Genomic DNA, 22,262 nt, shown 5'->3' on the forward strand with positions numbered 1-22,262 from the left:
TGTGTAGGTAAAATATGACACACACACCATTCTAAAAAAGTCAGTGGTGCTTTTAAGAGATGTACTTTACACTATTGTTAAAATAACTACAATATTTCTGAATTTTCTTTTCTGTCACATTAAAGATGATACAAAATGAATTGGTTCAGTAATTGCTCAATGACAGTATAATACGATCTACTAAAAATATGCTCTACTTCATTTATAATTATTGAAAAGTTATACAGAAGTTATACTAGAAGGTAAAATTATACTAGAAGGCAAAGGGGCTCCAGATATGATGAGTATTCAAGGGCCGCTTCTTGCATGCTCAAGATCAGTGCATCCCAAAATCTAAGAAATAAAGAGAGAGAACCATGAGACCTGCATGGTTAAACAGGGAACTGCTGAGCAAACTCAAGAAGAGAGTCTATAGATCATGGAAGGAGGGGCTGGCCACTTGGGTGGAGTATAAGACCGTTTTCAGAGGATGTAGGGAGGCAATTAGAAAAACTAAGTCCTCCTTGGAATTAAAACTTGCGAGGGAGGTCAAGGACAACAGAAAGGGCTTCTTCAAATACAATGCAGACAAAACTAACACTAGAGAGAATGTAGGCCCTCTGGTGAATGAGGTGTGTGCCCTGGCGACAGAGGATACAGAGGATACAGAAAAGGCAGCGTTACTGAAAGCCTTCTTTGCCTCTATCTATACTGTTGGAGACTGTCCTCAGGAGTCTCAGAGCCCTGAGGCCCCAGAGGAAGTCAGGATAAAGGAGGAATTTGCCCTGGTTGAGGAGGCCTGGGTAAGGGATCAGCTGGAACACTTGAACATCCATAAATCCATGAGGCCTGATGGGACTCAGCCCCACGTGGATGCTGAGGGAGCTGGTGGAAGTCATTGCTAGGCCACTCTCCATCATCTTTGGTAAGTCATGGACAACAGGTGAGGTGCCTGAAGACTGGAGGAAAGTGAATGTCACTGCAGTCTTCAAGAAGGCCAGGAAGGAGGATCTGGGTAACTACAGAACGGTGAGCCTCACTTCTATCCCTGGAAAAGTGATGGAATATCTTATCCTCAGTGCTGTCTCTGGGCATATAAAGGATAAGAGGGTTATTAGGAGCAGTCAGAATGACATTGCCAAAGGGAAGTTATGTGTGACCAACTTGATAGCCTTTTATGAAGATGTAACCAAGTGGACGGATGGTGGCTGCACAGTGGGCATAGTTTATCTGGATTTCACTAAAGCATTTGACACCATATTCCACAGCATCCTCATAGCTAAAATGAGGAAGTGTAGTCTGGATGACCGAGTAGTGAGGAGGTTGTTAACTGATTGAAGGGAAGAAGTCAGAGAGTTGTGGTCAATGGGGCAGAGTCTAGTTGGAGGCCTGTGTCTAGTGGAGTCCCTCAGGGGTCAGTGATGGGCCAGTGCTCTTCAATATATTCATCAATGACCTGGATGAGGGAACAGAGAGCACTGTCAGCAAGTTTGCTGATGACACAAAGCTGGGACGAGTGGCTGACACGCCAGAAGGCTGTGCTGCCATTCTAAGAGACCTAGACAGGCTAGAGGGCTGGGCGGGGAGAAACCTCATGAAAGGGCAAGTGTTGAGTTTTGCACTTGGGAAAGAATAACTCCATGTATCAGTATAGGTTGAGGACTGACCCATTGGAGAGCAGCGTACGGGAAAAGGACCTGGGGTTCTGGTGGACAGCAGGATGAGCATGAGCCAGCAACCTGCCCTCCTGGCCAAGAAGGCCAATGGCATCCTGGGGTGTATTAGAAGGGGAGTACCTAGTAGGTCGAGAGAGGTTCTCCTCTCATTCTCCTTTGCCCTTGTGAGTCCATATCTGGAATATTGTGTCCAGTTCTGGGCCCCTCAGTTCAATAGGGACAGGGAACTGCTTGAGAGTCTAACACAGAGCCACAAAGATGATGAAGGGAGTGGAACATCTCTCTTATGAGGAGATGATGAAGGAGCTGGGTCTCTTTAGGCTGGAGACGAGGAGGCTGAGGGGTGACCTTGTGAATGTTTATAAATATGAATGCTTATAAATATGTCAAGGGGGAGTGTCAGGAGGACGGTGCCAGGCTCTTTTCAGTGATGTCCAATGACAGGACAAGGGGCAGTGAGTTCAAGCTGGAACATAGAAGTTTCCACAAAAACATTAGGAAAATTTTTCACTGTTAGGGTGACAGAGCACTGGTACAGGCTGCCCAGGGAGGTTGTGGAGTCTCCTTCTCTGGAGACATTTAAAACCTGCCTGGACACGTTCCTGTGTGACCTACTGTAGGTGATCCTGCTCTGACCAGGGAATTGGACTATCTAGATCTTTCGAGGTCCCTTCCAAATCCTCATATTCTGTGATTCCGTGATTCTGTGATTGATTCTGTGATTCTGTGATTCTGTGATTCTGTGTTAGTACACAGCCATGAAAATTTAGAACACAAACAGAGTGGACTTCTAATTGAATTTTGAGGTATTTATCTCTGTTCCCAAATGCAAAATAGAACCTGTGTCTTACCTGTAGGTGCATAAGATCTGTGCTAACCTAGTGCCTGCCATGTCAGAGACACTGCTGGTAAAATTGTCAAAGCTGGTTAACTTTTTACTTCTGACTCTATCAGTTAATCTCGAAATGGAGAGGAAAACCCCATTGAAAAGATCTGATGTACGACATGGATGTTGAAAAGTGGATGCAATGTTGCTACCATGCGTTGTGTACATTGTACCTTGAAGTGTACATGATAATATATACAGTCCAGTGTTAACAGTACCTGTCATCCTTTGTTTAATCATTTCCACAATCTCTGAGTGGTCACTAACCTAAACGGCCCTTCAGTGTCTGAGCTCACCTTCTGCTGATGGGCTAGTGTTCTCACTTCTTGTGCTCTCCCAATGCTGCTTCATTGCTGGCCTGCATGTGAAATCCTGATCACGCTTGTCATTGAAAATATGGCAGCCTCTGTACCAGCTATATTATCTTAAAGGTCATGACATCTTACCTTGTCTTCAGCCACTGGAATTTAGTTGTGAGACTAACTAGGAGAAAAGCTGTGATTCCTGTTTTCTCTCCACTAGGATAAAGGACCCACTGTTGGTGTTAGGAGTATCAGGAACACTTAAATAGGAATCCAGAAAATACTTTTGGGCAGTGAAATCAAAGCAAATGACTCAGGGCAGGACAAAGTCAAGACACAAAAACTCCAAGATAAATGCTTTTTGTCACACAAGTGTAGAATTTAAACCCTCTGACCATATCCACATTATGAAAACATGACAATGTTCAGGGAACAGGTTTTTTTACATAGTATTGAAATTGCTTACACTGACTCTCTGAATGGTTGCTAATAATCAGTGCATGGTTGGTAGTAACTACTAAGATCAATAAAAATATTATTCTTAAATTGATATGGTAAAATAATTTGCTATTAATACATTCCTATAATTTTCAGCTTGTTTCTATATTGGCACCACAAAACGTGTGTCATTTCTGCCTCTGACCAGCAAACTATTGATTTAACAAAAGCTGAAAGGAACATGTAAGTCTTTGGAAATTTCAGATGTGTAGTGAAGTTGGTTATACTAATATCCACAAAAAATTCTAACTGTTCTGAAAGGGAAAATATGGGAGTTAAATGGTTAATATGAAAAAAGGCAGCTTTAGTAACCAGCTACTTCGCCAAAGAAAGAGACAAAGTAAAAGGTAAATATTAACATAACATTGCGATGATGTTACAGTATGTCAAATTCATATCTGTATGTGAAAGGAATAATAGCAAAACATACCATTTTTGGAAGTTTTCAAAGTATTTGTTTAAATACTGCATTTATTGCACCAACCAATATCACCCATAATATTAGTTTAGAATATCTTTCTTATTAATGTTTCTAACACTATTTCGATTTAAAACATAACTTCACTATATTAAATATATACACAGCATCATATTAAGGCTGTATAAATCAAAACATCCAGATGTCTTTCATAAACTAGATAGCAGTCTTGTATACGCAGGTATGAAAGACAGGATAGAGAAGGAAAAAGTCAAAACTCTCCATGTGAGCAGTCTTACACACATTGTAGGAAGCTGCACTCTTAGGTGTGTGTTCAGCCATGCTCATTTAGTGCTGTGTAATGTACGCTGCAAAGAAACAGGATGTGGATCTCTAAATCCAGGCAACATTGAAATACCAGCCAGTAACAGCCTCTGGCAACTGCCTTGTTTTGCTGAAAAAAACCATTTGGGATTCTCTTGCAGTGATTACAGTGTTTTGCCTGTCAGTCAGAGCTCCAATGGCAAAGCTTTCTTTGCTGTTTGTCAGACATAAATGCAGAAGACCTACCCTTCTGTGGGATGTGCTGTTTGTGATGCCTGACTCTGATCTGTGAGGTTTAGGGCTGCAGATTAACTGTACAATGATTTAGAAACGTTGTTGCAGGCATTTTGCAACTACTATTTCACTGGTATTTTTAGGAGAGAAAATGGTTTTTATTTCAACAACCCCCCAAATTAATGTATTTCAGAATTCTTTGCACTAGACTTTGAAATGCATATTTTTTTGTAGGTGGGACTGTATGCTACAAAAGCTTAGTACTTGAAATAGAGCCCAGGTAACAGGCTATTGCAGTCAAAAACCTTCTGACTGGCTTTATTTGTCAGTGTCACAGTGCAATGAAATCTTGATTCTCTGAAATGATTGATTTCAGTTCAGATAATCTGATGTCATTCACTATTTGAGGGTTGAAGTCACTTGCAGGACTATAGGATCTCTATGATTGTTTAGACAGTTGATTTGGTCACTCAAATGATCTGAGCAGAGAATAGGGAGAGACGATCTGCTCCTTGCCTTTCTTAGTCATGCCAGGGTATTTCCCCTTCAGTTCTTGAGTATTTTGAAAGGACCATGCGTTCATTTTATAAAGTATCTGCTAGATAGGAAATGTTATCCTTGTGTCTGTGCTGCATGAGGGAAGAAAATGTTTGACTCTGCGCAGCTTTGTCTTGGATAAATCACTCCATAGCTCTTCTGAAATAGGTATCATCACCTTATGAAACATAAATTCTTGTTGAATCTTCCTTAGAATACAGATGCTCTTTCTATGGCTTCAGTATTGTACAAAGTCTGTACAGGGATTCAGGCCTCAGTGCTTCTGTACAAGTGACTTAAAAGTACTGTTTAGAGAAGAAAATACCTCATTTCTGATGTTGCAAAGAGCCTATACATGATCCCACATTCAGCACCTGTCTATACACTTATTCTTCATAAAGGAAGATTTTATAGGTAATTCACTATTATTATTGTAGATTATAATCCACACTGCAAAGATGAACTCAAGAAAAGTAACAGAACTGTCTGAAATGTTGGTTATCCCAGCTGTCTTCTTCACAGAGATAAAGGCAGTCAGCAAATTTCAACTCAACTGACTGCTCAGAAGCTTTCTAATGCACACAGTAAACTGGGGAATGACACCACTAGCATTTTTTTGAAGGCTGAGAACAGTGAAGAGGCACCAGGACTGCATCTGGGTTTCTGTGTGCTGGAGGGAACGCAGTGTCACTGGGGTGAGGTGAGGCACAGTGCTGAAAAATTGTTGCCTGCTACTCATACCCACTCTTACGGATTATGAGAGTCATTCAGATATTCTTGATTTTGCTGATGGCAGTAAATCTTACAGCGACATTTAAGCCTGTAAGAGATTTGTGGCCCAAGTTGTGGCTCATTTCAAGTGTTATAAATTCTGATTTATTAGTCTGAAAGTATGTCATGGAGTCTCACTATATTCTTTAAGCAACACAGTTAAAATATCTGAAATTACTTAAGGACTTCCTAAAGACTGAAAGTGCAAGCTTTAAACAAATACATCAATATAGAATACCTGCTGTGAAATCTCTTTTCTTTTTTTTTCTCCAGGTTTTCCTTACAAGAAGTTGATATTTGGCTATTATTTAATGTAATTTTCTTTTCCTCTTGGAATTGTACGTTATTATTTTTTCATTTTACCACTTTTTGAACTAATAGTCAGAGAACATTCTCTTTCTATTCATTATTTATTTAAACTTCTTCATTTTTCACTTAGTGTCTTGTATCTACAAAGTCAGCTGAGCTTAGAAAGAGCATATTTCTATAGTATTTTTATAGCTTTTCCCAGATATTCTAATTAAATCTTTGTGCTTTTACCCCTCATCTTTGTGTAGCTAGTAATTGCAACATGTGATACTCAGCTGCAATTTTTCTTCACTCAGAGTGGCTTGTGTTTCCACACTTTCTGATATTCTACATACACCTTAGTGAGAGAATGTGGTGTTGTTCTCTTCCCCTCCTGTAATTTGACAACCTAATAATTAACTAATCTGAGTTTCTCTGATTAAAGGAGCACTAGAGGGCTTAGTGCATGTGAAAGCATCATGACAGAAGTCATTTGTCAAACAATCAATGTCTAATTCCTCAGTGTTAACTAAGTAAAATATTTACTTTTTAGCCAGCTCCCAACACTCGTTAAGTCCGCTGGAATATTTTTAAAGGAGATTCAGATATGAAATCAATTTAAGAGCATTGTGGTTCAACATCTGAGACAATTTAACTGTTTAAAATGCATTCAGTTTAGTTATCAAAATTAAAATTCTCTGAGGATTGTTTAGTTCTAGGCTATATGTGGAAGGTATAGTCTGAAATGTAGCTATACCAACCTCTAGATTCATAGACATATGAATCTACTTAGCTATATAATCTCTGTAAAAGGCCTCAGATGATCTCTCTCACAGATAATAAAATAGACTAACTAAAGAGAGGATTCCTTGGAACATCTCCTGCAGGCGTTTCTTCAGATCCTTGTGGAATGGCTGTTGAAGTTATGCCATGGTAGAAAAAGAGAAAGCTGAGTTTCCAGAGCTGAGAGATCTGCTGATGCGAAAGTGCTTCAGACAGAAAGGTTAACACATCAGCGGTAACTAATGTTTCTCTCATCTTGATCCCTTCAACCTAACAGGTCAAAACAATGCCATGCCCCACATTCTAACTTGTACAGAGTAGGAGAGTAGCAGGATGGGTAAGAAGACAAGAGTGGAAAGGCTTCATTAAATTGTTGGATGACTGCTGGGTATGGGATGACACTTCTGTTAACCCACCTCCCTGTCACTCAGTACACTGTTGTGGCTTTCAGACAATCCTGTGTGATAACAGAAGAGAGGAGGAATACATTGAATAAACCAACCTTCTGTGAGGGATTTGATCACTTGCAAAAAAGTGCATTTCATTTCTGCATAGTTCACATCATATACAGTTTTAAAGGAAATAGTATCTATTGTCAAGGTAAACAAAACACACTTTTGCTATGTGACACTCTCCTTAAGTGTGCACTATAGACATTTCAGCCATGCTGATTATCTTGTGGTTGCTTTTTGTATTATTGGAATAGGTTTTTGCTAACTGAATATTTTAGAAGGATAGAAACGTTTACAGAAATTTTTATCTTACATACTCAGTTCCATCAGATTTCTGAGCTGGCTTTTTGCTCATATTTGTCTTTTTCCTTTGGAAAAATAAAAAAATCAAACACATAGTACTGTAGTTTCTGGAATATCACTGAGTATATTCTCTGAATTAAGCTTTTTAAATTTTTTTTCCAGGAAGAGCAGTAGAGAGCTATCACATGGCAGAACTACATGCCTTTCCTAGCCTGTTAAATATTTACAAAGTAAGGTCCAGTGAGATTTATCCAAGAGAGATATGCATTGAAATCTGGTTAGGTTTCTTTTTCTTTTCCCCATTAAAAAAAAAGGAGGGTAGAATGGAATTCAAAATGATTAATCTAGGTAATCACTGAACACCTTGCCTTTGGAAAAGAAAATAAACAGTGGTTCTAGAAAATAAAATTTATTTCCATTGCAATTGTAATGAAAAGAAAAACAACACCCCACAAACAAATAACTAAGGAATGTCCAAAGAGAACAGGCTCTTTCTGATCAAACACCTGAATGTTTCAGTAGGCAGAGTTCCAGTATTTTCTGCCAACGGTATGTTCAAAGTTCTTGCAGAAATCTGCGTACTATGATATAAAATGGGCAAAAGGTATTTTCAAACTGGGAACACAAAGCTGGAGTCAGACTTTCTTTGTGTATTCTTAACTGCCTATAGAAAAAATTGCTGTTACAGAAGGTTCATGGTAATTTTGAGTAATTAGTGATGGTAGACTTCATCTGTTTTATTTGTAGTTACTTGTTCAAGATGAAAAAAAAAAGATTCATTATCTCTAAGAAAAATATGTGAGTGGAATAAATTTTATTTTAATTTCATTTTCACACATCCCCGTGTGGAAAAACATAATTGTTTTAATCTGATTGTAGTATGATAAATTATGTTAACATTTTAATTTATCAGCATTGTGAAAAGCCATATAAACTTTTCCTTCTTTGCTCCATTCATGCTTTTTGGGTAACTTATCACTGCAGAAAGTTTGTTTCAGGAGAAAAACAACACCCATCCCAAGTGAAATTTGAAATGATTCTATTACACTTACACACTTCCTGCAATACTTAGATTAAAAGGATCAGTTAATATTAATTTTTAATATGTATAATATCAGAAACGGGTCAGAATAATCATTTTAAGCACTGATTTACAATTGTTTCCATGCTTCATATAAGATCAAGATGAGCACATTTTACCCTCTGAGCTGTGTGCATAAGGAAAATTAAGAGATACAAACACTACTAACCTTGGTGTACTTAATTTTCAGATCTTTGAGTGGTTCTGGCAGTGCTGGCAAAACTGGAGCAGGATTGCTGTCCGAATGTTGCTTCTTCATATTTTCAGTTGATGGGTTCCTGAAAAACAGGTGAAATGATGTATAAGGGGAGCACAGTGATTTTTATCCTGACTGAGCTCTTAGCTTTATTTGTGCTTTTTTATCTGTACTAGCTATGGTATATTTGCATACAGCCATACGATTGGATGAAAGAATTCATTGCCAAGAGAAAATGACACTACTTATTTTTGAGACCAAAAGCAACAGCCTTTTCACTGAGCCGAGACCTTGATCAAGCAAACATTGCTGATAAAAAGCTGCTTAGCCAGAGACTATGAATTTCTGACTGTGGAACACACTTTAAGACTTCCTCATATTACCTGTAAAATTACTTTAGCTCAGCAGGCAGGTGCCCAGATTTTGAGTGGAGTTCTTCACGTACTTGAAGGCAGCTCTGAAGGCAAATACGGACTTCTTAACTCAGGAAACCCTTCTCACTGGAAAGTTAGCAAGAGTAATTCCCAGACTAGAAAGAATACACTAGAAATCAAGCCACGTTATGTTACAATTTAGTATGTTCAGAGTACACTATAATTCCTGCAATTAATGTTTTCTTCAAAGATCATGGTGATAAGGGATGACTGTGATGATACAAATTCCTTTACATGTTTTCAAGAAATATAATTAGGACAAAATTGATAGATCCAGAAAGTCCTCTGTAGGCAGAATCAAGCAAAATTCTATTGAAAATTCTATGAAATATTGTGGTTTTTTTACAGATAGCACCTCAATTTTATGAACAAAATTTTTACTGCAGTGCTCTTTGGAAAATCTGAGTTCGTGCCTTTCCAAACAAATTATTTAATAGACAGGACTCTTCTACTCACATTGAAATTCACTGATGCATATATGCCCAGTTCTGATTATTCAATGAGAAACATGTCTATAGTATTGGTAAATCATTTCATAAGGCACAAAAAACTCCTTTCTTCATTAAGTCCTACCTTTTCTGATGAATAGTATCACAGAACAGACTAGGACTGAATTAGCACTTGTTTTTATAATTCTATATATGCACAATGGATTTGTGCCATAGAAACAAAGAGAAATCTTTTTTATTGCTTTCATTGAGACTATACAGCTGGTTGAAAAACTTACTGAGCTCAGTTAATTCACATATCAAGCATCATCTAAATCATCTAGCAATGGGGGCTTTGTTGCTTTTAACTGGTGGTTGATATAAGATTAATCTCACAATGCATTAGTTATACATAATATGTTTTTTGGATTAAAGAGTATCCTATAATTATCACTGATGATTTTCTGTTTGGACATATGGATGGGGCACGAGTTTCTGGCCTTTAGAAAAGTCCAAGTAATTTCTGTACAAGAGAGAATTATATTCTCGCAATAGTCATCTCTCAGTGCGATGTCAAGATGACAAGAGCTGTGTAGAACTGAACAAGTTTGTCAATGTGAATGAAGGACACCCATTCCCATTGCTATAACACTGTGATCTCCCATCTTACCATCTCAGTTACATCCTTCTCTATGCATTCTTCAGCTCTTCTGACACAGCTGGCTGGCTCAAGACATGCTAATGTAGAATGGTATATCTGCAGATTTTGTTAACAGCACGTTCTGACTTAAATATTTTCATTATAATGTTTGCCTGCCTTAGAGAATGTCATTAAGTCTCCTGAAAAAAGACAATGTCTAAATAGGGTATGTTCACTTTTATTTGAAATATAGCTTTCAGTGCATATTCACTTAGCAATTTTTTGTGTTTTTCTTCTTATTTTCTCTTTTATTTTCTTTTTTAATATCTGTGTCATTTTCTCATTTAGACACTAAAGAGTACTCTAATAATCTTCCTGCCACTCATTTCTAAATTAAGCCACAGAGCATTTGTCTCTAGTTACTTCACTTGTTAATTGCTCAGCTTTGCCTAAATTGAACAGAATTTAACTGGAGCTGTAACAGAGAGATCTCTGGTTTCAAGTAAAGCAAAAGATCTTTCTCCCAAGCAATAGTGTCCTAAATACATTCTCATATTTAAGTACCACTGCATTCCTGATATTTTTTTTAATGCTTAAGCTAGAAGTGAGTTATGTTCATTCTTTGGAAAATTATAACCTTTATCCTCTTCCCATGTCATAAGAACAGCCTGAAATCTGCTAAGATAGGCTTTAGTGATACTACCTTCTGTAGTTCCAACTTTACCAAACATGCCAGTAATCCTTGTTTTATTTTTCACGCTATTCATTCAACACATACTTTATCCACTTTTTTTCTATTTCACTCTTTGGGTCTTGGATTGCATGAATCACCTTCACTACCATACTTTCCGTGAGTCCTTTATTTTCTCTCTAAACCTTGAGTATTGTTAAAAAGGTCTCAAGTCTTAAAAAGATTACTTGATATCTTGAGAATTTGCTTGTCCTATCTTCAGGACTTATCTGCTGACACTTGCTCTGAGCATTACTATTAATGTCAGTAGTTCCTTTAACTTCTGTGTTCTCATACCTACGAATGCCTGACTTCACTCCCTTTCTCTAGGAAATTCTGACTATTGCTTAGACTAGCCATTCAGGACCATCCCAAATGTCTCCTAGGCAATAACTTCCTTATTCACTTTCAGCCTAGGGTTCCTTTCAGCCTTCTATAGAAATTATTCCCTTTTCCTCAAAACTAATGTTCCTGTCTAGTACAGCTTCCTGCCATTTTCATTCTGTGACTTTTTTTTTCATCTTACCTCACTACTGTTACTCATTTCATCTAAATAAAGATGTGCACTTCTAGCACTATAACCATAGTGGCGTGTAGAATTGTTTCAAATGCTGGGTTAAATAACACTTGGATATTAGATATAATGTGCATAGAAGTTTACACGGTTTTGCTGCTAGTATTTTCTTGGAAAATGTTAGATTCTATTTAGTTTCTTTCCTTTCTTTTGGTCAATGATTTGATTGCTACTTGCTGATATCTTTTCACTGCAAATGAATGAACTTTATCCACTCCACACCTTGGGGAACTACAAAATATATTATGGAACTCTGTGATAGTGTTTTTTACAGTTTAATGAATATCATTTCTCCCAGTTTAAAACTCCTGATTTGTCCTAAGCAATACAAGATCAAAAGGAACAAATGAAAGGTGGTAGTTCACCATGCAAGTTGTAATTAAGCTATGAGATAGCTTGCTACATGACATCAGCAGTGCTAAAACACAAGGTCAAGTGTTGCATGAACTTTAGGACTTATCCATGTCAGTAAGTTAAATAAAGTTTTATGCTAGAAGAAGCAGTAAATCATTTGTCCATGTGTTTCTCCATAAAGATTTTTTTTAAAAAAAAGATAAAAATTAATGACTAACCAAACCCAGCATTCCAGAGTACAAGTGAACTTTCTCCTGAGATGTGATCATAGAGTGGGATAATGACAACGTTACTACCTTTAACTTTTGGATTCGGTTCATTGTAGCCTGGGTGGGCAAACTATCTGATGTATATTCTCGAGATTTCTTCCAGCCCCACATTCATTATATGAGTTATGATTTAATAGCCAGCAGCACACAGATGAAAAAGGAGCTTTTAATTGGGCTAGCTGGCAATCCAACCAATGATCAGAGCGTCACATGAATCAGCCAGAAATAACCTGTGACTGAATTTGCTTCCCTAAACATGCTAGCATTATCTGAAATGCCTTGCGTTTCCTAACTGCCCCAAGATTTCAGTCCAGGACAGTCCTGCAGTTCCTATGGCACCTTGCCAAAGTGTATTGGATTGGCCTGGCTGGATTTTGGCGGTGGGGCGGGGGGAGCTGTAGCGTGGCTTCTGCAAGAAGCTGCTAGAAGCTTCCTGAGTTTGATAGAACCAATGCCAGTCAGCTCCAAAGAGGGAACCCACTGGCCAAGGCTGAGCCTGTCAGTAAAATGAGAGGAACGCCTCTGTGAAGACATCTTTAAGAACGGGGAACAAGAACTGCATCACAACAGCGGGCACAGAGATGGAAGAGTGAGAATACGTGAAGATGCCAAGGTCAGTGAAGAAAGAGATGGGAGAGGATGTGCTCCAGGCACCGCAGCAGAAAGTCCCCTGGGTCTTGGTGAAGACTATGGTGAAGCAGGCTGTCCCCCTGAAGCCCATGGGCGGGGTGTAGATGTCCACTGTGAGGCAGAGGACCCCACACCATGTGGGTGGATGCCTGAAGGGGGCTGTAGCCCGTGGGAAGCCCACATTGGAGCAGGTCGCTGCCAAAGCCCACATTGGAGCATGTCGCTGCCAGACCCTGTAGCCTATGGAAGAGTGAATGCCCACACTGGAGCAGGTTGGCTGGTGGGACCTTTGTGACACTGTGGGGGACTCATGCTGGAGTAATCTCCCCTGAAGGACTGCACGTCAGACTCACGAGGGGTGGGTTGCCCCTTGTTGTGTTGTCTCACATTGGGCAGTTTGTGATGAATTGCCCTTTGTGAGATGACTCATGCAGGAGATGAGAGTGTGAAGCTTATCTCCTATGAGAGGGACCCCACAATGGCCCTGGGGAAGTGTGAAGAGTCCTCCTCCAGAGTGAAGAAGTAGTGGAACCTACATTGGATGAACTGACCGTAACCCCCATTCCCTGTGCCCCTGCACCACTCCGGGGGAGGAGATGGAGAAAGTGGGATTGATGTTAAGCCCAGGAAGAAGGGAGAGATGGGGGGAAGGTGTTCTGCTTTTAAGATCTGTTTGCTTCTCTTATTTCTCACTACTCCTCTCTGATTTGTTCTTATCTCAAACCTTGAGCCCTTAGAAATATTTTCTCCCCCTGTCTAGTGGAGAAGGGGGAGTGTGAGAGCGGCTATGTGGGCACCTGGCTGCTAGCCAGGGTCAAACCACGGCACCAAAGTCATATCAGTGTCTTCAAAACCCTTGTGCAGCTCAGATGACACTTGATCCCTATGTAAAAAAAAAATTATTTGACCAGAAGATTTATAGTCATGCTTGGTATTTTTGTGTTAGAGTATACTGGATTATTACTGTCTGAAAGCAATATATTCATTATAGAAATTCCTCTTCCCACATTTAATGGATAAATATTAACTTTATTTACTATTTTAGAAGATTATTTTGAGAATAGAATTATCTCTTATCCAGATATTACTCTGATTTTCTAAAGGCCGGAAAGTGTTGGTTTTTTGCCCCCAGAATTAATCACAAGCTTGTCTTTTTCCAAACCAGTCTTTTTTTTACTTATTTTTTTATTGAATGACTGCCAAACTATCTTCCTGTTTCCCACAGTCCAAGTATCCCTATTCTCCAGCAATAGGGTACAGGTGACTTACTCTTTGTATAAAACTGAGATTGTAATCACAGAAGTAAGAAATTCTGGTCCATAGCTTCCTATGTTACCCTTCAAAATACATATATTTGATCATTAAAGAAATTGAATTACTATCTTGTACTAGGCATGCTCAAAGCTGTGTAGATCAAATTAGACTACATATATTTAACTTGGATGACCTCTAACATAGGTAGTAGAAGGATTTTATTGCAGGTAAACAGACATTAGATGTTCTTGTCACTTACAGCTCTGGGAGTGTTCCAAACTGCATACCTTTGTCATAAAAACTTCACCTTGAAATCTATAACAATTGCGCCTTCTAAAATGTAGCGTATCAACTTGAACAACCTTCTAAAAGTTACAATTCCTGTAACTCAAAACAAGGTGAATAATCTCCTGTGATGGCTTAGGGCACTGTTGTCAAAGGTTCCCGGGAATAGATGAACAGAATAGGCTGCTGTGCTCCACAGTTTGGTAGCTCTATTATGTCATCTGTGCTGAATTTAGACAATTTTCAATACTTAGGTACACATTTACACTTTTCTAAACCTTACAATAAAAAAATCACTTGAAAGATCTCTATTGAGACAGTATCACTGTGACTGGAAGTTCTGATTAGCTGAATTACTTCTTTCAAATTCAGATTATACACAGAGTTACGAAAGAGTATTACTGAGTGATTCACGTAGATCCCCTGCTGGTACTTCCGGAAACTGGCATTAAGCTAGGAGTGGAAGATATGTGTCAAAAGCACCAAAATAGATTTAAAAAGTGGAAATCTTTGAGATTCATTAAATCACTGGACTCTCTCTGAAAGGCTTAATTCACTTTACTAATCTTCCACATGACATCCCATTAACAGCAGTAGCACAGATATAGTGGTCACTGTTTAGTGTGATGTGCAAAGGCAGACACATCAGAAACTAGTAAGAACTGGTGTGAAATTGCTGCCATCTTTGCCCATCTAAACTGAGAATCTAAAGTTGGGTGGGATGTACGAGCTCTCGTAACTCTGTGAAGAACTAAAGCCCAAATGGCGAGATTTTCAAGGCTACTGAGCAAATTCTCTTGTCTTTTGCAGCACACTGGGTATCTTGCATTTCTGAAAATTCAAAGGTTTCCTTTTATACAAATACATGTGTCTCTCAGCATAATTAGCAGTTCTTTAGTCATAAAATTTCTGTGAGGTATAAACTCATGGAGTGAGGCAGCTAACAGATGCATACCTATTTATTTGATTTTGAAATTTGAACTCACTTAGTGAAAAATCCTTCTCTTTTGCTACACAGATGATAATAGTCTATGAAGAAACATCCCAGAAGATATTTCTCCATAATGTCTCCATGAACAAGTCTGAACACGCATGACGACTGTTCGGCTGATTCATGCAAACACCTTTGCTGCAGTAATGGCCAGATTTAACTTGTGTTGGATCACTACAAGGGCAGAGGCAGAAAGGCAAGAAGTAGAAAAACAGTGGATGCTGTCATGAGGCCTATTCTCTGCTGAATCCATAATGACACTCTCTGCAGGGAAGGACAAAAAAGCATTTCCTCTGCATTTCCACAGACAGAGGTGTGTGCAGCCACAACTGGATTTCATTCACATAGAGCCCCACCTGCTAGTAGAACAAGATCATTTCTACCATTTTCATATACAGATCAGACACTGTCTGCTCTGAACACAGATGTTCTCAACAAATTTCAGGATAATTTTTCCTTTTCCCCATAAAACTTTTCACAATGGACAACAAAGTATGACAACAGAGTAAGGCAGCACATAGCACCTAGAAAGGGAGCTTGGGGCTTAAAGTGGAAAGTCCACAACCTCTGCTGTTACATGGGCAGCAGTGTAGTAACGCGTCATCCCTGAATGGACAGGAATTAAGAACACCTGTGGACTGGTGGTTCTGCAAATCAGGTTTGCTGAAGAAAAACAGAGAAAAATCACCTTTAGAAAAACAGATATGTTTCCACTGTCCATTTTTGATGAGGAGAGGCCACATGCTATATTACGACTATTCGCCCAACGGAATAAAGCAAACTTCAACAAACTTGTGTTGCACCCGTATGGCTATCTATGTCTGACCTAAATGTACAAAAACTCCCCATAATCAGTGGTGAGAAACAGTGTATTTTAAAGTACAAATTTTCTCACTCCAAATCAGGTATCTAAAGTAGCTCGCTATCCTTGTAAACTGATTAGTATCCCATAGGTGAATAATTAATGCAGGTAGCTATAGCAGAAGTCACCTCTGATACAAATTGTACTGCCAGGTGAGATGGCTTTCACTTTATTTTTCTCCTTTACCACTGAGAAAGGGCTTCCTATCTTTGTTTTATGTACTATTATATTGCTTCTGGAGCATAAACAATGCTTAACAAAATACTTCTGTGGATAACAGACCCTCAGAAGAAGATAATCATCTTTGCTGAAGAGTATCTGCTTTTTAAAAGATTGACTAGGAGCCCAGGAATATTTATCTAAAATTCAGCTGGGTTTATCCAAAGAAAAATGTTTTATTAGAATCATGTACATCAGTCTAAATACAGTTTTAGAACACTCATCTCTCTACTACCTAGAAGTCTACTCTTTGTGGTCTATATATTCTGTATCATATTTCATATAGTGTATAGATTTTGGGGACAGATATTTTATTTTTGTATATAGAGCAATCTGCATATAAAATGATGACTAAAATGTAATCATGAAAAAAATAAAAATAAAAAGGAAAGCTTAAAGGAACTGAATATGTTGTGGGGCAATGAGAGAGAAAGAAGTGTTTCAGTAATTATTAACACCATTTTTTAGAAAAAGTTAGCTATAGAATCCATTTCTGCCACAGGAAATAATTTTCTCTGTAATACAAATGCTATTTCAGCATTACAGCATTTCCTAAAAGTTGTAATAATATTTGATAACATGGAGTATATTTTATTTCCTTAAACTGAAATGACTTGTAATTGGTTTTTCCTCTTCTTGAATTTATTATCAAAAAACTCAGACAAAAGTAAAGATGGCAATCAAACATATTAAACTAAAGGAACACATTAAAATCTGATGCAGCAAAAAATATATCTGCACTTCTGGAGAAGATGTAAATTATAACAAAACTGGAATGAACCATACTAACAATTGTAAAGATGTGTCCACATTTGCCCTAAAACATAGAAGAGAAGCAATTATGTTTTACTTATATCAATAGAATTTTTCCTTGTCTACAAATTTCTCCTTATTATTCAACTATGATACCAAATATTTCCCAAATTAAGGTCATACAAACAGTCCATTCATATACTGGCGACTGAGGAAAGTATGCTTTTTTTCACTTAGTCTAAACCAGTTTTTCTGTCTACAGGATACTACTTAACTAAAACATTAATAATAGTCTATTGCTTTCCTACTCTTTACTGAGAGTTAATCTATCTCTTTTGAAGTCCTGCTTGAGAAAACTTGAAAGAATATGTGGGCTGTAAAAATGAGAACTAATAGCAGTATTATCACAACAACCTTTTAGTTAAGAAATGAGTACAGGGTTATTAACTATAGCTTCAGTCATGACAGTCTTGGTAGCATAGAATGAGTTTTATATTTAGAATATATTTTTCTGATACTATTATTTTTGTCTCTATTCTATGCTTAAAAATTGCAACTTAAAATAAATTTTTCTTGAGTCAGAACAAGAAACTAATTTCTGGTTTTCCTGTTAAAAATAAAACTACTTTTTTTCTAATTTTTATTTTCAATGCACAGGTCAAATGAGAGTATGTAATAAGTAATGAAATAGTTTGATGTTTCCTCTAATAGTTATGAATAAGGAGGTAAATTTTATGCCACAGGTCACAGATAAAAGCTCTTATCAGTGAACATGATGAATAGTTTGCTGAAAATCAGTAGAGTTCATGCAAGTGCAAAACTAGCCAGGGTTAGATCAGAATCAAACTCAACACTAGGTATTAGCCTGCATTGTTAGCAACAATTACTGCCAAGTAATTTTCAGCATTTCTTCCATGAACCTTTGTTTCAAAGCCAAGATTTAGATAACCTCAAATGATTTTACATAATTGCTGTGTGTGCTTTATAAGCTTGTGTGTAGTGATCATGTTCTTCAGTTATGAAAGCCTCTCATGAAAACAACCCTATTTTACTTTTGAAGTTTTAAAGAGCATCTAAAAAGATATTATACATCTGAAAAGAAAAAAGTCAGAAATATATTTAATCTACCTATTTTTTGATATTTTAGATTTTTTCTATTTTTATATTCCTTAAATTCCTTGTATCACTTTTTATTATTCCTAATGTTATCATACAATATTAATAATCAGCTTGATTATAACTACAGTATTTTTGAAAGATTTATTTTTATTTCTTTTGGTAGAGGATGTATTTGGCCCTGAGATCTCTGCAGTGAAAAAGAAAAAAAAGCAACCTTCTTACTCAAGAGCCAGTGTGCCTTTTCCGCGTACCATGATAGTAAACTCCGAGGACATAATTTTAAATTTGCTATTAGTAGAAGAAATCAAAAGAATGTCTACTGAAGTTACAGTTAAACTGATGTAAAACTAATATTAAATCAATACCATTTCATTTGTGCTGTTCTGTCCTGTCTCTGCCATGACTTGCTTTTACCATGGTTGTTCCCAGAAAGTTGCTACAGAGTTAGCTGAAACCACCCATATAGGTAAGCAGGCTTGGGGTCAAAAATCACATTTAAAATATTTGGGGTGGAATGAGAAATGCTAGGAAAGAACCATATTTGCAGGAGGAATCTGAATTATTAGAAGTAAAAAATAACATCATACATTTCCAAATTAACTGTGATGTTCAAGTATTTTCCTTGTATTGTAATGCCAATGGAAGATTTAGATGGATTTCCAACTCTTCTGTTCCCCAACTCTTTAGTTTAACTGAAATAAACAGCTAACACAAAGAAAGACAACTCTTCATTTACAAGTTTCAGAGAGGTTTCTGTGGATAGTGTCAGAGACTGGTGTTTCTAACAAAAAGTCGACTTGAACCAGATTGTACATCTGTTGATACATGTGCTCATAATGCAAAATCCAAAATAGAATAAAATTTTTGCAGCAGGTTACAAAGAGTCTCTCTTTTCCTATTGGTAGAATCTAGCTTTTAAGGTAATTAGTTATATTGACATTATGCCCTGTCCTGCAATTGGTATCTTAATTTCAGGTTTAGCCATAGTAAATTGACTACAGTTAGCTAGTCATTTGTCTCTACTTTTTCATTGTTGTAATCCAATGTTTATAACCCGATTCTCATGTGCTTGTCAATAAAAGTATTTCACTAGTGTACCTATGCTCTTCATCAGCATCACTAATAAGTGAGAATTAACAGCTAAAAAGGATGATATGATTAGTCTAGTTTCCACTGGATGTTGTCAAGAGCTGTTCCATTATCTTGCAAAGAGTAGTTTTAAGTCCTCTGCACCATTTAATTAAATAATTGCATTTAAAAAAGAATATGTGTTGTGACAAATTTGAAGTATATTAGTCATTTCTGTAAGATCCCTTGAACTCCGTATTGAAAACAAAGATTATAACACCCTAGTGCAAGAAATCAGATAATTAACAACCATCTGAGAATTAATTTCCTGCTTTGTTACAAAAACATGTTAGTCAGCAGATTTACAGATGCAAATCCAGTTACAGTAAATCTTCGAAGGATCCAAGCTTGCAGTGAAAACCACATCCCTGCATCTGGTATGTGGCATTTTTACTTTCTATCTAAAATTAAAAGTATGTTTTGTGAATGTGTTACATGCGTGTGCATTTGAATATATATGTAGATTATTCCAGATACTGACTGAACCACTTTCTGAGACTGATTCAAAAAATATGATTCATGTTCCTTCTAAGAAGGAAACTGGAAAAAAAAAATATCCTTTCTCTCAGGAGTGAGAATGCTTGACCTGAGAACAGATAGTCCAATAAAATGTACCACTACTTTACTAACTTATTGCAATGCTGAGTAAAATAAAAATGCCTTAAAATATTTTCAGATTGCTACACAGTTTCTAAGAAAACAGGAGCAATAGAAATTTTCCTCTTTTTTTTTCTTTTTTTCCCTTTTTTTTTTTGTGTTGGAGAGGTGTGCAGTGTGTTCTGCTTAGCTTTACATAAAGATATTAAACAGTGAAAAGTATCTCTCAATGTCACGCCACTTTTCATCTTGTTTGATTTCATGTAAATTTAGGCTAGTGCTCCAAAGCTTGCTCTGATTATCAGTGAGTTCTGGCCACTGGTAATCTACATAATGAAGAATGTAAATAACTCCTTTTTTTTTTTACACTATTTTTGTGTAACATCATCTGGTTTGCACTAAAATGCTCCAAGAAAAGAAACCGGTTCAGACCTCTAAAGCAAATCTTTGAGAAGTTCAATATCTTTTAAAAGTTTTAAAATAAAATTATGTCTATTTTTATTTTACTGTTCCATTTGCTAGATAGTAGAATAATTAAAAAAACCTCAGTTCTGTCACTTCATGTAAGGAAGAATATGAGAGCTAAGAACATCAAGGTTTCTTATTACCAAGAAAAATCAACACAAGTTTATAACATTTTAGTGCATTTTTCAATATCCTTCTGAGGCTTGTCAAATGCTTATAATCTGACATACTTCTTTGGTAGTGGGAATGTTAGGTTTTAAGCACAATCATTATGCTCATATTAAGCACTAAAAAAAAAATCTATAAATTATACGTAACCTGGATGATAACTCAAAGTTTTATTCTGGGCTGGTGATAAACTGAAATTTACCCAGATGATCAGCAGATTCTGGAGAAAGCAGAGAGCCAAAAATAAGTCAAGAGTAGCAGACAGTGGTCAAAGGTAGAGTTACTATTTATTCCTTACATTTTTTTTCCACAAAAAACAAGTTGCATATAGCTAAAGTTCCAAGTTCAGCTTGAAAAATTAAACCACTGATACTCTTTCTTGTTTAGTTAGCTTGTCAAACTCCACTGACACAGAAGTTTTGCAGGCCATCAGAGACTATTTATTCTCTCACAATCAACATAAATTCACAGTTGTTTTGCTCAGGATATGTTTTGCACACAACTGCTCCTTTCCTATTAGTGCCAAGGAAGATTTACAATTTCAGCAAAAAATTATATAAAATTCTGATGTTATCTTGAAGTTTGATCTTATATTTTGAGTTAACTCAGCATAGGCAAGTATGAAATCTTTTAGCAGACCAGAAGGTAGGAAAGGAGATAAGGTGAAGGAAGAAGCAGCAGAGAAAGAAGAGATTATCAAATGATATACAAACTAAAACTTAGAGCACTAACAGAGATAAAAAGAGGTTTGATAAGATGAAGACTTTTAGCTATTGTGGGCTAAGATATACATTAGAACCAAAAAGAATTTTATATATCAAACTACTTAAACAAGATGAGAAAACATAACCATATTTTTAGAAAATACCTCAATAGCAAATTCTGGTTTCTTTAGTTTGCAATCTGTTTTCCTGTGGTAGCTTAATGATGGTGAAATCCTTCGTTCATCACTCCAGCAAGAGTGCAAGCAGACAGTTCACATTCTCTTTCAGCAAACATACTTCAGTGATGTGCCTTTTGAGAAGAAATATTTCCAAATCCACTGTAAAATTTGTGAATTTCGGGGAGCTGGGGCTCAAACTGCAATACATTTTTAGAATTAGTTCTCTTCTATTTTACTACTATTAGTTAATCATTATAGTTGGGTCTGTAGATGGACTCTAAGTCTAACACTGAAAATTCTCACTTTATTTCTCAGAGCTCTTTAATAAATCTTTTTTTCTGTCTTGTTTTACATCATCCCACTACACTACAAGTGTAGGTAGTAAAGCTGGCAGTTAGAATACACTGTACACTAGAATATGTTCCATTTTGTTCTCTTCTCACAAGTAACTCTATTCACTGATGCAACTGTAGTGTTAGGATCAAGTCTACCATCTGTGAATCCTTAACACTTTTTGGCCTGTCTTTGAAAAGATTCACTTACCTTTCAGGCTTTTTCAGCCTTCAGTTTCTCAGCAAGCTCCATGTAGCTGATTTATTGTCAGAAATCACATATAAAAATAGTACTTGTAATAACTGTGTAATACCTGAGCATACCTGTATAGTATCCTTCCATCATTGTAAGTTCTTAGAAACCTAACTTCTCTTTCGTTTGTTTGTAAAGCATCCTGCTCTATCAGTGATACCGAATT

The 22,262-nt window shown here is 37.0% G+C and overlaps 1 protein-coding gene across 1 annotated transcript in view; it reads right to left on the reverse strand.

Annotated features, from left to right (window-relative positions):
• The window catches only part of ALDH1A1 (aldehyde dehydrogenase 1 family, member A1), a 58,066-nt gene that overhangs the window by 29,873 nt on the left and 5,931 nt on the right, over positions 1-22,262 (reverse strand). Inside the window, exons 2-3 of the mRNA XM_009875492.1 lie at positions 9,112-9,183; positions 8,702-8,810 (exon numbers count right to left, since the gene is read on the reverse strand). Coding sequence (XP_009873794.1) covers positions 8,702-8,791 — 90 coding nt within the window. The 5' untranslated portion in view covers positions 8,792-8,810; positions 9,112-9,183. The remainder of the gene's footprint in view (positions 1-8,701; positions 8,811-9,111; positions 9,184-22,262) is intronic.

This window comes from Apaloderma vittatum, unplaced genomic scaffold, assembly GCF_000703405.1.
Source record: "Apaloderma vittatum isolate BGI_N311 unplaced genomic scaffold, ASM70340v1 scaffold6568, whole genome shotgun sequence".
Lineage (NCBI taxonomy): Eukaryota > Metazoa > Chordata > Aves > Trogoniformes > Trogonidae > Apaloderma > Apaloderma vittatum.